The sequence below is a fragment of the Bufo gargarizans genome, chromosome 11 (genome assembly GCF_014858855.1).
Source record: "Bufo gargarizans isolate SCDJY-AF-19 chromosome 11, ASM1485885v1, whole genome shotgun sequence".
Classification (NCBI taxonomy): domain Eukaryota; kingdom Metazoa; phylum Chordata; class Amphibia; order Anura; family Bufonidae; genus Bufo; species Bufo gargarizans.
The window spans coordinates 13,382,978-13,400,816 of NC_058090.1; the positions used below are offsets into that span (position 1 = coordinate 13,382,978).

Consider the following 17,839-nt stretch of genomic DNA (forward strand, 5'->3'; position numbering starts at 1 on the left):
GGCCTTGATATGGGGGTGGGGCTTTGCTAAGGGGGAGGAGCCTGGGGATACAGTTTAAGTTCAATAAATTCACCTAATGATTGGTTGAATCCATTTATTTTTATATAATCGTCAAGGCTTATTATTGACCATGTCCTGGGGGCGGGGCTGTGACAACCTTAAAGGGAAGGTGGTTGGCACTGTATGGTGATTTGATAGGTTCAGTGGTTTCTATAGATGCAAAATATAATGAACACCCGATCACTATGTAATAGTCTGCAGAAGACAGCCAAGAAGAAATGGAACATATCCTTAAATTTGGGCATTTGTAGCTTTTTTGGGGTGGTTCCTCAAAATTTTCATACATTTTAGGTCTCCTGGTAGAAGAAGTCAGGAATATACACGATAATATATTCCACCGTACGCCAATGAAAATAGGGACCAGGGCAATGCTCTGCAGATCTCCTGATAATGTAATAATCTGCAGAATATATCACTGTATCATGTATCAGGAGGGGGTAGAGCGCGCAATGTTCTGCAGAGCATATTGATGTGTATCCACCACATGGTCAGAAATGAGCAATGCCCTGCAGATGCCTAAATAAAGGAGTGATGCAATAGTCTGTAGAACATAATATGTTTTGTCAAGGGGAAGAGGGAACAGAGCAATGTTCTGCAGATCTCTACAGGCCAACCAAGCAATAATCTGCAGAATAAATCACTAGGCATGAGGAGGTTGCGGAAGGGAAGGGGTGGAGCCATGTTCTGCAGGTGTGTAATAGCAATGATGTGATAATCTGCAGCATGCATCACTAGGTATGCGTCAGAAGGTGAAAAGAACAGAGCAAAGTTCTGCAGGCCTCTGGGGGTTAATACTGTAACAATAATCTGCAGAATAGGGCACTATGTCTCAGCAGGTAGAGGGACGAGAGCAATGTTCTGCAGACCTCTGGAGGCCGTTAATGTAATGTCTGCAGAATATGGCACTCTGTCTCTGGAGGTAGAGGGACGAGAGCAATGTTCTGCAGACCTCTGGAGGCCGTTAATGTAATAGTCTGCAGAATATGGCACTCTGTCTCTGGAGGTAGAGGGACGAGAGCAATGTTCTGCAGAGGTCTCTTAAGGTCACAGCATAGCGGTGCGTCTGTTGCTGTAGGTCGGGGAAAGGGTTAACGCTCTGCGGTGGAGAATTCGTTATTGTATCAAGGAGTAAAAAGGAAAGATCTTTAATTATCGTCTGAAGAAAACGCCCAGAAACCTGAGACGTGTTTGCGAAGTCTGAAGACGTGAATCACCGGCGACAAGTCGGCGCAGGTGAGGAGGATGGCACGGGCAGCCGCCCACACACAGATCGGGTTTGACCGCAGGTGGCACAACAAGAAGTGACATTTACCGTCCAGATCCGATCTGACAACTGCTTAAAAGACAATTCCTTATCACAAGCTTGTGTGCCTGTCAGGAGAATGAACTCCAGCAGATATAGAGCAGTGGTCTGCGGCATAACTACAACCCCCAAGAGGTTGGAGACAGTGAATCTGATATTGCCTGGAAACTCTCCAGTAGGTCTTATGGGATTGTTACTTAAAGAGTCTTTGTCAGAAAGATCAACCCTATTAAACCAGCATCCTGGCTGGTAGGGTTGATCATGCTGATTAAAACTATACATTTCATTGTAAATACAGAAAAGCTGTATTCTAAATATAGTAAGGCAATTTATAGCCTTTCATTGTGGGTTAAATGAGGGAGAAAAAAAAAATGAAGAAAAAATCTACAGCTTCATCCTGGGATTTGAACCTGGCAGATCTACATGCAAATCTGACCACTTACCTCCTTGCCACATTGAGAAAAGAGGTTTTCTATATTTAGAAAGCTAATACATATTCCTGGCTTCTTTATAATCATATAGTGTGCCTATGAATAAACCAATATTATGCATTAACTTTCTAAGTTTAGCAAACCTGTATTGTCAATATAGTAAGGCTATAGCATGGGTTATCATGGGTTAAACGAGAGAGAGAGAGAAAAATAACTGAAGAAAAAAAAATCCTAAAATCTTTCCTGGGATTTAAAAATCTATATGCAAGGCTGAGCACTTACCTCTAGGCTACAGCCTTATTGAGAACAGTGGTTTTCTATTCTTAGAAAGCTAATGATATTACTGGTGTCATTAGAATCATATATTGTGCCTGTGAGTAATAGGTATTAGCTTTCTAAGTGTAGAAAATCTCTATTCTCAACATAGTAAGGCTTTAGTAAGTCGTGTATATGATATGTACATGCTAGGACACCGCTCTGCCCTCAGCATGCTGATGTCTAGCCCTGTCAATCAGGGGGTGTTACAAAAGCAGTGCTCTAAGAATTCAGGCTCACCCCCTGGTGCTCCAACATGTTCATCTGCATATGAATAAATCTCAGAAATCTTGACAGCTGTTTAACATACAGGCAAAAGAAAGGTGTCGTTTTAATCAGCATTATCAACCCTACCAGGCAGCATGCTGGTTTAATAGGGTTGATCATGCTGACAGAGGCTCTTTATGCAATTCTTTAGCATTCCCCTGAAAGGCAAGGTTATCCTTCTGATTACGAAAGGTTTTGCAATTACATTCCATGACCTCTGCTTGCTGAAAATGACTGGAAACATTCTTATTTATTTCCAGAGGCTCAAAACCAGTACAGACCTAATACGTCTCACAGCTGAACATTCGTTACAATTGTATTCAGTCAGCCTGAACACCAGACTGATATATTTTAACTCCACTGATACATTGTAGCAAACTATCGGACAGGGGCAGGATTTGTGTTGCTGATGTGCGACTCTCAGAGGATTGTCTAGACTGGATGCAACTGTAACAAACCCTCAGCTGTGAGAGATATATTAGTCAGGACCACGTTTTAGCCTCCTGATGTAAACGATTCATTCCATTCACTGACAGCAAGCAAAGTTCTTGAAAATGAGGAGAAAAAGAAATACAAAGTATATTAGAAAGTCGCAGAACTTTTCCTTATAGAGTGATTAAGCTCCACTTACATAAAACTGGACGACCCCTTTAAGTGACATTTGTACCCCCGATAGAAGCCAGTTATCATAATGTCTGGTCTGTACCTTGTCATTTCATGTGGCCCCAAGATATTTAGGGGCCACACTCCAATGAGGCTGCACATCCCTCTGTTTTATACTGTAGCTCTATGCAATATTTGACGTCTTTGCTCCCCCTGCAGGCGACCTGTGGTATGTGCATGTCAAGGAAAGCACCAGGCAAAGCTGTTTCTTGCAGGGTCTGTGGGGGCGGAGCTGTGTCATGCTCCACCCCTTCAGACCCTGCACTAGGTATAATACCATTTTTTTGCCCATATAACCATGGAGACACCTAGATCTGCATGGAGGCTGTGTACACAAAACCATTCTTCATTAGAGCATAAAAAAATAAATAAATAAAAATTCCTTGAAGGAACTTACTCGGCCCAGCACAGAGAGGCTCCTCAGCTGAATGTCGGATCTGGACTCCTCGAGTTGGACCCGGAAGGAGGTTTCAGGAGCAAAAATGATGTCATCATAGCGACAGGGAACACATTCGGCGTCCACGGCAAAGAGGAATCTGCCCGTGTCCAGGTCATCGGTGGACAGGGCAGAGTGCCAGAGCGTCGGGTCAAACCACTGAAACCGATCCACATCGTGAAAGTGTAAAGACGTCCCTGAATGTAAGAGACGCGGAGTCAGCAGCACAATTATCACACGACCGCACCGAAGGGGCAAATCCTGTGCAATGCCCACCGTGCCAGCCATGCCCCCTCATGTGCATAAGCTCAGTGGGCTCCTGGTTGATACATGTTGAGGCGCCTATTACGAGGTTCTGCAGCAGCAGCGGTATCTAATAAGAGGTTCTGCAGCCGGTGAGGTATATAATGAGATGTTCTGCGGGAGCTAAGGCATGTATTAAGATATTCTGCAGAAGCTGAGGTGTGTATTATGAGGTTCAGCAGCAGAAGTGGTATATCATAAGAGGCTCTGCAGCAGCAGAGGTATATAATAAGAGGTTCCGCAGCAGCTGTGGGACATATTATAAGGTTCTACAGAGGCTGAGGTGCGTATTATGATTTGCAATCTACAGTAATAGGGTACACGATCCTTGCTGTAATGCACTGCTGGGGTTGTCCACTAGGGGGCACCAGAATGTAGTGCACCTCCATCATACCTCACTGTAGATGTCAGAAGAGTCTTCACTTTACCTTGGCCGCATTCTGGATCATCTCTGGACGCAGCAATAAAGCCGGCACCAGGCGACAGGATGAACTCTCCATCCAGGGGCAGGAACTGGAAACAGAACAGACCGTTACATACATCAATGCAAACACCACTGATACTAATAATATGTGCAGCCCCATATACACAGCGCAGCCGCAGAGACCCCATATGACGCCTGCAGCCTCATACACACAGCGCAGCCGCAGAGACCCCATGTGCTGCCTGCAGCCTCATACACACAGCGCAGCCGCAGAGACCCCATGTGCTGCCTGCAGCCTCATACACACAGCGCAGCCGCAGAGACCCCATGTGCTGCCTGCAGCCTCATACACACAGCGCAGCCGCAGAGACCCCATGTGCTGCCTGCAGCCTCATACACACAGCGCAGCCGCAGAGACCCCATATGACGCCTGCAGCCTCATACACACAGCGCAGCCGCAGAGACCCCATATGACGCCTGCAGCCTCATACACACAGCGCAGCCGCAGAGACCCCATGTACTGCCTGCAGCCTCATACACACAGCGCAGCCGCAGAGACCCCATATGACGCCTGCAGCCTCATACACACAGCGCAGCCGCAGAGACCCCATGTGCTGCCTGCAGCCTCATACACACAGTGCAGCCGCAGAGACCCCATGTGCTGCCTGCAGCCTCATACACACAGCGCAGCCGCAGAGACCCCATATGACGCCTGCAGCCTCATACACACAGCGCAGCCGCAGAGACCCCATATGACGCCTGCAGCCTCATACACACAGCGCAGCCGCAGAGACCCCATGTACTGCCTGCAGCCTCATACACACAGCGCAGCCGCAGAGACCCCATATGACGCCTGCAGCCTCATACACACAGCGCAGCCGCAGAGACCCCATGTGCTGCCTGCAGCCCCATACACACAGCGCAGCCGCAGAGACCCCATGTGCTGCCTACAGCCCATTACACACAGCGCAGCCGCAGAGACCCCATATGACGCCTGTAGCCTCATACACACAGCGCAGCCACAGAGACCCCATATGACGCCTGCAGCCCACTCCCACCACTCCCAACATACAGAGCGCCCACTCCCACCACTCCCAACATACAGAGCGCCCACTCCCACCACTCCCAACATACAGAGCGCCCACTCCCACCACTCCCAACATACAGAGCGCCCACTCCCACCACTCCCAACATACAGAGCGCCCACTCCCACCACTCCCAACATACAGAGCGCCCACTACCACCACTCCCAACATACAGAGCGCCCACTCCCACCACTCCCAACATACAGAGCGCCCACTCCCACCACTCCCAACATACAGAGCGCCCACTCCCACCATACAGAGCGCCCACTCCCAACATACAGAGCGCCCACTCCCAACATACAGAGCGCCCACTCCCAACATACAGAGCGCCCACCCCCAACATACAGAGCGCCCACCCCCAACATACAGAGCGCCCACCCCCAACATACAGAGCGCCCACCCCCAACATACAGAGCGCCCACCCCCAACATACAGAGCGCCCACCCCCAACATACAGAGCGCCCACCCCCAACATACAGAGCGCCCACCCCCAACATACAGAGCGCCCACCCCCAACATACAGAGCGCCCACCCCCAACATACAGAGCGCCCACCCCCAACATACAGAGCGCCCACCCCCAACATACAGAGCGCCCACCCCCAACATAGAGAGCGCCCACCCCCAACATAGAGAGCGCCCACCCCCAACATAGAGAGCGCCCACCCCCAACATAGAGAGCGCCCACCCCCAACATAGAGAGCGCCCACCCCCAACATAGAGAGCGCCCACCCCCAACATAGAGAGCGCCCACTCCCAACATAGAGAGCGCCCACTCCCAACATAGAGAGCGCCCACTCCCAACATAGAGAGCGCCCACTCCTCATCACTCCCAACATAGAGAGCGCCCACTCCCAACATAGAGAGCGCCCACTCCCAACATAGAGAGAGCCCACTCCCAACATAGAGAGAGCCCACTCCCAACATAGAGAGAGCCCACTCCCAACATAGAGAGAGCCCACTCCCAACATAGAGAGAGCCCACTCCCAACATAGAGAGAGCCCACTCCTCATCACTCCCTACATAGAGCGCCCATTGCCCACAGCATGCCCATTTCAGCCAACTTGCCAGACTTGGCCTTCATGTGAAATCTCTGTAATGATGTCTGCCGTTTCATTCCCTGAATCCACTGCCTGTTCCCAGAACACGAGCCGCACCTCCTTATATTCCCCTGATGCTCCCCCCGGGTTTGTTTCTGTTTCTGGAGCTTCCCTTTCTTTTCTCCCCCATCTCGCCCCTTTTCTTAGTAAATACCCATCAGTCCCTGTGTGGCCGGCCTCTCCCGACTCCTCAGTAATGGTCAGTCCATGGGGCGTCTCTGCCACTCCAGTGCAGACGAGCTGCAATACTAGAAATGACCCACAGACAGGGTGGTGGCGCTGTTTTGGATACAAAGCAGCCGTGTTTTTTCTAATCCTGGACAAGCCCTTTAAAGTAAGATCTCAATAAAAACTTCACCCCTGTGTCTTTTTATAAGGGGTGCTCACATATTACACTGGTTCATGCAGAGAAATCAAAAGCCAACACCTCTGCCACAGCAAAGTGGATATTCCAGCCCCTCCCCTTAAGGCCCCCTGCACACGATCAGGATTGCGTGCGGAAAATCCGCACCGTAGGTCATGTACATTGTATTCTATGAGAATTTCAAATTCTCAATGCACACGATGCGGATTTTTTCTGCGCGGATTTTGACCTGCGGTGCGGATTTTAAAATCCGCGACATGTCAATTAATTTTTTTTTTCCTGACCGGATTTTCTTAAGTCACTTAGTGAAATCCGCATGCAGAAAATCCGCACCGAATCCGCACCAAATCCGCACGCAAATCCGCATGCAAATCCGCACCAATTAATGCGGATTGACCGCACGGATTTGCCTGTGAACACCTGCGGATTTCAGTGCGGATTCTCCGCGCATAAATCCTGAACGTGTGCATGTAGCCTTAGGAGGCCCCTCCCATTTCGGAGGCCCCTCCCATTTAGTCTATCGATTTGTTTCTTCCCAGGGGGATTTAGTTGCTCGTCATTCACCATCATTCTGATCTTACTACAATAGAATTCAGCTCAACTGCAAAGCTTGTCCTTGTACATAGCCGTGAATCTAGGAAAAAGCAAAGCTGCAGTGTAAAGCATGGTAAAGAGGAATAAAGCAACAGCTTTTAATGAGACAGGAGGTGGATTTCCGACTGTCTTGGATGTTAGCAATATTAGGGCTCATGCGCACGAACGTATTTTCTTTCCATGTCCGTTCCGGTTTTTTGGCGGACCGTATACGTAACCATGCAGTCAAAAAAATAAAATAAAAAATGTAGCAGAAGGTCAGACATGAAATCCTCATCATCAAGATACTAGACAGAGAATTCTAGGCTTTCCACCGCTGCCCAGCAGGTGGCGCAGACCCCTACTGTTTGGGCAATAGAAGGAAGCGCATCAATAACCTCATGTAACCGCTGCGGAAACTACCCAAGCTTTTTAATAAAGAAATTCCTTGACTGTAACCAAATCAGATCTCACGAGGCGCCCGGCGCCCGCCCCATGCCACCTTCCTCCTTTCGTTATCATTAACCCTTCTTCTCCTGTCTCATTCCCAGGGGCTTTCAGAAATTTCCAACATTTCAAATGCGAAAACGAGAAATTCCGGAATGTTTCCTGCGCTCAGTGGATACAAATTATGATAAGAAACTCACGTGCCCGAATCTTTGTGTAATTACCACCATTGCTTAAAGGAGCACTCCGGGCACTGCTCTATGTCTCGTACAGGGTCAGGGGTTTACAAGAATGAATCAGGGTGTCACGGCTCCACCCCCTCACACCCCAATCTAGTCAGAAAACTACTCATCAGCTTTGACTTGAGTGTTCCTTTAAGGGACACTTTCCCATTTGTAATGCCAAAGGGTAAAGCTGTCCAAAAGTGATACTGATAACAGCTGAGGGTTCGCTACATTTTAGGCAAAACACATCAGCAGCATAAAGCTCTCCCCTTTCCTGATAGTTTGCTACAATGTATCAGTGCAGGTAAAAATGGGACACAGTCTGGAGCCCAGTATGTTCAGCTCCCAGGATTGTGGAGAGCGGATACAACTGTAACAAGCTGCAGGAATACAATGCATATTTATATGACAGGAGTAAGAGGGGTTCACTGAAGACCTGGAGACCAGCCTGCTGACAGTTTCCAGTATATAGTAAAACTGTATGTACACAGTGACTCCACCAGCAGAATAGTGAGTGCAGCTCTGGAGTATAATACAGGATGTAACTCAGGATCAGTACAGGATAAGTAATGTATGTACACAGTGACTCCACCAGCAGAATAGTGAGTGCAGCTCTGGAGTATAATACAGGATGTAACTCAGGATCAGTACAGGATAAGTAATGTATGTACACAGTGACTCCACCAGCAGAATAGTGAGTGCAGCTCTGGAGTATAATACAGGATGTAACTCAGGATCAGTACAGGATAAGTAATGTATGTACACAGTGACTCCACCAGCAGAATAGTGATTACAGCTCTGAAGTATAATACAGGATATAACTCAGGATCAGTAATGTATGTACACAGTGACTGCACCAGCAGAATAGTGATTACAGCTCTGGAGTATAATACAGGATGTAACTCAGGATCAGTACAGGATAAGTAATGTATGTACACAGTGACTGCACCAGCAGAATAGTGAGTGCAGCTCTGGAGTATAATACAGGATGTAACTCAGGATCAGTACAGGATAAGTAATGTATGTACACAGTGACTGCACCAGCAGAATAGTGAGTGCAGCTCTGGAGTATAATACAGGATGTTACTGAGGATCAGTACAGGATCAGTAATGTATGTACACAGTGACTGCACCAGCAGAATAGTGAGTGCAGCTCTGGAGTATAATACAGGATGTAACTCAGGATCAGTACAGGATAAGTAATGTAATGTATGTACACAGTGACTGCACCAGCAGAATAGTGAGTGCTGCTCTGGAGTATAATACAGGATGTTACTGAGGATCAGTACAGGATAAGTAATGTATGTACACAGTGACTGCACCAGCAGAATAGTGAGTGCAGCTCTGGAGTATAATACAGGATGTAACTCAGGATCAGTACAGGATTAGTAATGTATGTGCACAGTGACTGCACCAGCAGAATAGTGAGTGCAGCTCTGGAGTATAATACAGGATGTAACTCAGGATCAGTACTGGATAAGTAATGTATGTACACAGTGACTGCACCAGCAGAATAGTGAGTGCAGCTCTGGAGTATAATACAGGATGTAACTCAGGATCAGTACAGGATAAGTAATGTATGTACACAGTGACTGCACCTGCAGAATAGTGAGTGCAGCTCTGGAGTATAATACAGGATGGAAATCAGGATCAGTACAGAATAAGTCACGAAAAGTATGTACTATATAAACTGTAAAACAGAATGGAGGACATGCCCTTTAAGCCTGCTCTATATTTTCAGTCTCTTTGGTACATAATAGGATTTCTCTGACCTAATCTGGATGATCTATTGGGTCACCGCCGTCCACCATGGCTTGCAGTAAGAGGTCTACAAAGATCTGTTAGCTTCCATTAGTTTTTGTGGCCACCACGCGCCGCAGTTGTCCCTGCGCATTCTGTATTTTTACCTTTCCCCCTGATGCCTCCGTCAGTCTTGCTGATGAGTTTCCTATTCAGTATGTGAAAGATCAGAGGTGAATGATTCATAAGTGATGGGAAGGGTCTGGTGTCCCTTGGATCACAGCCAGGCTGCCGTGTACATGACACAATGCTCTGAGCGGCCGATAGTCCGGATCCTGTTACTCGCAGGCACATTCCCCTGTGTTAGTTACAAGTCAGTGACCCAGAAGATCCAATAACCCGTTAAGGACAGACGCCGATCAGCAGCACCGCTCCTAAAACTTTACGTCATTTATACTGAGCCCTGCCGAAGCGTCTCCCGTAGAACCAGTGCACGCACTGCATACTGTCTACCAGCAGCTGCCACTAGGGGGAGCTCACTGCAGACACATGTATACAACGTCCAGTGAGTGCAATACTTACATTCAGAAAGCTCCCCCTAGTGGAGGCTGCAGGCGACCAGAATTATATCCTTTATAGAGTCAGGAAATCAGAGCTTCTCTGTATAGATTATCAAAACAATAGGCACAGAATTTAGTAGAAGTAGTAGACACGACAGGTCGGTCCAAACCCAAAGTGGGGCCCATTCTTAGTTTTGCAATGGGGCCCTATCATTTCTGTGTATGCCCCTGCTGTTGGGATAGCCTAATATTGGAATATCATTGCAAATCTTTGTGCCCTCATTCACTGACAGAAAGCAGATATCTTGAAAGTGTGATGAATGGAACCCCAGAAAGTTGTAACACTGTTTATATAAATCTGCAAAAACTGCTTTCAATAACCCCAAGCCCAAAACATTAAAATGTGTCCTGGGGGACGGGGACGGGGGGGCCGTGCTCAAGAGAGAAGGCTTCAAAATTAAGATGCCCCCCCCCCCCCTCTGATGTTTTATGTCCTTTGATCCCCTCCCTAGAGAGATAATGAGATGGAGAGCGATAGATTGATGAATCCCGGTCACTAAACGGTTAAATCTATGAATTTAGAAGAATGCTACTTGTTGGGGCCAGTACATTTTCTGACACGTGGCCGCCCCGTCAGTCGCACGCTCGCCGAGAAAACAGAACGTCCCTCATTAACTCCTACTAGACACAGACTTGTCTGCGATCACTGACGGCTGCCGACACAAGCCATGCGTTTCCATGGCAACCCGTACCGTGAAAATGTATTTTTGTTAACATGCGCCTCAGCAGCGACAGCTACACAAAGGGGGGCATCAGTCGGCTTACGGTCCTCCGTTCGAGGAGACGGCGTATTACACCAACGCGACTCCAGGGCTGCAAAGTACGTGCCGAGCAGTTGTCGCTTCCCCTCCCCCACTACTTATACCTAGTGCGCGATTCAGCAGGGGGCGTCAGTGAGTGCAGAAGCGAGCTCCTACCATAGTAAAAAAAAAAAAGAACGGGAGATCGCTGCTGCGTTCTGGGGATTTTTCTACTATAGAGCCAGTTGTAGTGCCCAGGGGTGTCAGCCAAGGTCCACCCCCTTGCCAAGAGGTCAGACCCTGGGTTCTCTCATAAATGATGTCAGTCCTTGTTAACGGGGGCGGATTTGGCATTTCTGGGGCCCCATGTAAAGTTATGGCTTGTGTAACACACTAGGGGGAAAGGGTACACAAAACGCCCGAGTACCTACACCCGAGGTATCCAGAGGGCTGTAAACACAGAGGTCTGGGATAAGTTATTGGGCAGATGGGCCAAGTGGTTCTTCTCTGCCGACACAGTCTAGAATCAGATCAGGTGCAAATATCCCAACGTGGGCAAATCGTTGGAAACTGAAGGGAATTCTCGGCAGACCAGAAGGCAAAAGGCGCGACATCCGGATGTTCAATCCGAACGTTCATAACCGGGTGTCACTGCCGGACCGCGGAATATCACCCCAAGGGCAGGGCCTACACGGCACACTAGTCAGGGGGCAACCAAAGTCCCAGGTTGCCTAATGTGAGCCAGTAATCTAGCAATGCATGTGCGGCATACATACACCGTAAACGCCCGGCGCCGCGCAGCATAAGACTAGTAAAAACACCCTGAGCCGCCTATTAGGAACTAATAACCTACAACTGAGCGTGACGCTCTAGTAGTCTGGAGTCACTCTAGAGTTGTGCCTAGACCAATGAGGTTCGCCTCTTACTTCAATGATATCACACCAGGGAACACCCATTCTTCATTCTTTTTGAGTACAGGGACGATGCACACGGTGATGTCACAGTACAGGGACGATGCACACGGTGATGTCACAGTACAGGGACGATGCACACGGTGATGTCACAGTACAGGGACGATGCACACGGTGATGTCACAGTACAGGGACGATGCACACGGTGATGTCACAGTACAGGGACGATGCACACGGTGATGTCACAGTACAGGGACGATGCACACAGTGATGTCACAGTACAGGGACGATGCACACAGTGATGTCACAGTACAGGGACGATGCACACAGTGATGTCACAGTACAGGGACGATGCACACAGTGATGTCACAGTACAGGGACGATGCACACAGTGATGTCACAGTACAGGGACGATGCACACAGTGATGTCACAGTACAGGGACGATGCACACAGTGATGTCACAGTACAGGGACGATGCACACAGTGATGTCACAGTACAGGGACGATGCACACAGTGATGTCACAGTACAGGGACGATGCACACAGTGATGTCACAGTACAGGGACGATGCACACAGTGATGTCACAGTACAGGGACGATGCACACAGTGATGTCACAGTACAGGGACGATGCACACAGTGATGTCACAGTACAGGGACGATGCACACAGTGATGTCACAGTACAGGGACGATGCACACAGTGATGTCACAGTACAGGGACGATGCACACAGTGATGTCACAGTACAGGGACGATGCACACAGTGATGTCACAGTACAGGGACGATGCACACAGTGATGTCACAGTACAGGGACGATGCACACAGTGATGTCACAGTACAGGGACGATGCACACAGTGATGTCACAGTACAGGGACGATGCACACAGTGATGTCACAGTACAGGGACGATGCACACAGTGATGTCACAGTACAGGGACGATGCACACAGTGATGTCACAGTACAGGGACGATGCACACAGTGATGTCACAGTACAGGGACTATGCACACAGTGATGTCACAGTACAGGGACGATGCACACAGTGATGTCACAGTACAGGGACGATGCACACAGTGATGTCACAGTACAGGGACGATGCACACAGTGATGTCACAGTACAGGGACGATGCACACAGTGATGTCACAGTACAGGGACGATGCACACAGTGATGTCACAGTACAGGGACGATGCACACAGTGATGTCACAGTACAGGGACGATGCACACAGTGATGTCACAGTACAGGGACGATGCACACAGTGATGTCACAGTACAGGGACGATGCACACAGTGATGTCACAGTACAGGGACGATGCACACAGTGATGTCACAGTACAGGGACGATGCACACAGTGATGTCACAGTACAGGGACGATGCACACAGTGATGTCACAGTACAGGGACGATGCACACAGTGATGTCACAGTACAGGGACGATGCACACAGTGATGTCACAGTACAGGGACGATGCACACAGTGATGTCACAGTACAGGGACGATGCACACAGTGATGTCACAGTACAGGGATAATGCATGGGGCGCTGATGGTACCAAAGATTAAATGGGTTGTCCGAGCTTTTACTATTGAAGACCCATCTACAGAATAGATCATCCATACCAGACACCCGGCACCCCCGCCGATCAGCTGTATGAGGAGACGCGCCGTCTCTCTTCCTGTCCACTGCTGCCGTCTATGGTCTTTGCCACAGACAGGCAGAGAGACGGGAGATGGCACGTGCGCACTGCCTCCTCATACAGCTGATCGGCGGGGGACCCCTGCTGATCCGATATTGATGACCTATCCTGTAGATCCGGTCATCAATAGTAAAAGCCCGGACAACCCCTTTAAGTTTTTTTAAAACTTATACAAAATATTTTAAGACGAGGGGGGCAGGTTTCAGAGGCGGGTGCCTCCTCCATCAGTCCAGGACTTGGCCCGACCGCTGCCCCGATGAAGGGCGGTCCACACTGTGCTGCAATCATGCGCGCCCAAGTCGTCAGTCACTAATAACGGATAATTGTAAGCCTGTCTTAAAGGAGCAGCGCGCCGTATCATAACCGGAAATACCTGCGACCCTTACGATGCAATCACATGATCCAGTCTGTAGGGAGAAACAGGTTCCGGATTATCACATATTCTGGACTATCGGACGGGAATATGTAATACCAGATCCTTCAGGGAGGCTAAAGGAATATGGAGGCACACAAGGCTGGCTCCAAATTCTCCAAATCTCTTCCGCTATTTGTAGGATTATCAGAGGGCGGATTATAGGAATCGCACCACAGCGGCGCTCTCCCTCTCTCTCACTGGTCCTGGTTCATTGCTTTTCTATTCTGTAGGGGGATTTTCCACTTTTTGGAGTTCATTACCTCTCCGTTCCTGTTGTTGCGCCTCCCCCCCCCCCCCCCCTTTCCCCCCAGCGGTTTCATCTTCAGTCCTCAGCACTTAAGAATCCTAGGGAAATCCCTGCACCCGGGAGGTGGGGAGCAGAGCTGCGGTCTGGTCTTGGATAGATCTTCAAATAAAAAAGTCCCCCCCCCCCCCCCCCCAATGACCGCTCTACTCCCTCGGCGCCATCCGTGAATAGCTGGGACAGATGGGGTCAGTCCAATAATCCGGAAGGTTTGAGCATCCAGCATGCCGGATTACAAGAGCCTCGATTTATCACATACTGAGAAATGAAGGCACCAGGGGCCACTCCCCGTCACTGGTTTCCGTATGGACAGATGTAGCAGGGCTGATATCGTCGTTGCACTACAATAAACCTAGTATGTATACCTGCAGGCCTATGGGAAACAGATTATATACTGCGATATACATGTCATATGACAAACCCAACTCTGCTACACCCGTCTATTTCCGGGCTATTCTATAGGGGTCACTACCTATGGCTAAGGCGTGACTAATCACCGACCGACACCTTAGCTGCATTGTATATTGGAGCCTGAAATCCACTGACTGTCTCATTAGAGATTCAAACTCCTGCCCTGCCCTGCTTTATACCGCAGTTCTGCTTGTTCAGACAGGCCAGTCCGCCTAAATGGGGCAAATGAAAAAACGAGGTCAGTCCAATAATCCGGAATGTTTGAACATCCAGCATGCCGCATTACAAGAGCCTCATTTTATCACATACTGAGAAATGAGGACCTGCCTTTCCCCATGCTTTATACTGCAGCTTTGCTTGTTCAGACAGGCTAAATAGGCAGTAATATGGGGAGATGTGTCCCTAAGCAGACTTGCCATCCAGATGTCTTGGAAAGGTTGCAGTTGTATTAGCAGTTCATACTAGATGTCACCCAGCTTTCCCAGGAGCAGATAACTGAGAAATGGCCGGACCAAACACTTTACCGCTTACTGCAACAAATCGATGACCCGAGGGAGGTTTCTGTAGGGGTTGCCCAAGATTTGAAAAACACAGTTACTTAATTCCAGAAATGGCGCCACCACTGTGCACAGGTTGCGTCTGGTATTGCATTTCCGCTCCACTGAAGTGAATGGGCGCGAGCTGCAATACCACCCAAACCCTGTGGATAAGTGTGGCGCTGTTTTTGGTGGAAAGCGGTCAGGATTTCTAAACTTGCACAATCTTTAAAAGTTCAAATCTTCTTGAATTTCCAAACTGGAGGACCGTAGAATGATCTTCACGACAAGACGATCGTAAGAAGCAGATTCTTACCAGATTGGTGAGGGGACGGGACGACTGTACGAAGACGGAGACTCTCTGTAGAGAGAACACATCACATGTCACACAATGAGAACATACGTGAAATCCCTACAACCCCCCCCCCCCCCCCTCCCCTCGTGGGGTCATTTCTTTCCTGGCAGCGAAGTGTTAAGACATTTCCATTTTTAGGCGCCACGGTTAAAGTGAAACTGAAGCGAGTAGTCAAATGAGGGCAGAGGAAATCCACCGGCGATTACACCAGAGACTAAACAGGGAAGGTTGTGACTACGGTGGGGGGGGGGGGTGCGGGGTCTGCACTGTATACGGGGGCGTCCACGGACATGGCCGTCACTGGTGGCTAATAAGAGGAGATCGGAGGGTCACATCTCCACCGCCATTAGTCACAGCTTGTATGAAGTAGCCGCTGGCTTCCAGCAATAATTTGTATCTTTTTAGTACCTAGGAAGTCAGCAAGCTGCTGTTGATGGATCCGGTATTTGATTATGCATCACAATTAGAATCATGAATGCACAAGGCTGTCCCCTCAGCTTAGGTTTCACTGCAGTTTGGATTTACAGCTTTCACCACTAGCAGGTACCGGTGAAACATCATTCCTCTTACTTATAGCCCCTAGGAAGTCAGCAGCTGCTGTTGATGGATCCGGTATTTGATTATGCATCTAATTTGTATCATGAGCGCACAAGGCTGCATTCTCACCTCACAAACAAAAAATCACTGCTCTGAATTTTTTTTATAAGGTAGCCGTCTCATCTGGAATAAAGGTCACGGAAAGGTGAGGCGCTAAATCTAATAAACTTTATTGAAACTATTAAAAACAGGGCAATGTATCCGCAATACGGCAACGGGGCGCACATGCCCGCGTGAAAGAGGCCTATGGCTCCATTCACAAGTCCGCAATTGTGCGGAACGAGTGCGGACCCATTCATTCTCTCTGGGGACGGAATGGATGCGGATAGCACACAGTGTGCTGTCCACCACCGCATTTCCGGAGTGCGCCCCCGATCTTCTGGTCTGTGTCTCCGGATAAAATTTGAAAATGTCCTATAATATATAGGCATTTCTATGGGGGTGCCGGCCGGGGGTATTGCGGATCCACAATACACTAAGGACGTGTGAATGGCCCCCAAGGCCTCTTTCACACAACCTGTTTTCTTTTTCCGTTTAAGAGCCGTTTTTTGCATTCCGTATACCGAACCATTCATTTCAATGGTTCCGCAAAAAAAAAAACGGAATGTACTCCGTATGCATTCCACTTCCGTATTTCCGTTTTTCCGTTCCATTGAAAGATAGAACATGTCCCATTATTGCCCGCAAATCACATTCCGTGGATCCATTCAAGTCAATGGGTCCGCAAATTTTTTTTAAAAAATGCATCCGTATGCGTTCCGTTTTTGCTGAACCATCTATTAAAAATTTTATACCCAGCCCAATTTTTTCTATGTAATTACTGTATACGCCATACGGAAAAACGGAACAGAAACACAGTGGAAACAAAAACGGATCCGTGAAAAACGGGCCACAAAAGGCCCAACACATTACTAAGGTCAGATATCCGTCACTACTGAGACACTGACCAAACGGTCTCTCACAGCCAAATCACTCCGTACGCAGTTACCTCCGCCCCTTGTTGCGCTGGTACTCGACCTGGTAACTACTGATCGAGCCGATACATCAGCCAACAATACTCTGCATTTACGCGGTGACACGTTCCCCTGTTTGTAATAGTTTCAATAAAGTTTATTAGCTTTAGCGCCTCACCTTTCCGTGACATTTACTGCAGTTTTGTCTTGCAACTTTTTGCCAGCATGGCGTGTACTAGTCACACATCATTTCTCTTGCTTTTTAGCACCTAGAAAGTCAGCAAGCTGCTGTTGATGGATCTGGCATTTTATTACACATCTTATTTGGTATCATGAATGCACAAGGTTTTACTGCCGTTTGGATTTACAGATATTACGAATGGCAGGTACTGGTGAAACATCATTTCTGTTACTTTTTAGGACCTAGGAAGTCAGCAAGCTGCTGTTGATGGATCTGGCATTTTATTACACATCTTAGGTATCATGAATGCCCAGGGCTGTACTCTCACCTTAGGTTTTACTGCCGTTTGGATTTACAGATATTACGAATGGCAGGTACTGGCGAAACA

At 48.4% G+C, this 17,839-nt stretch overlaps 1 protein-coding gene across 4 annotated transcripts in view; it reads right to left on the reverse strand.

Moving 5' to 3' along the window:
* The window catches only part of LOC122922194 (protein amnionless-like), a 43,698-nt gene that overhangs the window by 19,868 nt on the left and 5,991 nt on the right, over positions 1-17,839 (reverse strand). For all 4 annotated transcript variants that reach the window (XM_044272715.1, XM_044272716.1, XM_044272717.1 and 1 more), the window contains exons 3-5: positions 15,682-15,726; positions 4,207-4,291; positions 3,437-3,672 (exon numbers count right to left, since the gene is read on the reverse strand). In XM_044272715.1, the coding sequence (XP_044128650.1) occupies positions 3,437-3,672; positions 4,207-4,291; positions 15,682-15,726 (366 nt within the window). The remainder of the gene's footprint in view (positions 1-3,436; positions 3,673-4,206; positions 4,292-15,681; positions 15,727-17,839) is intronic.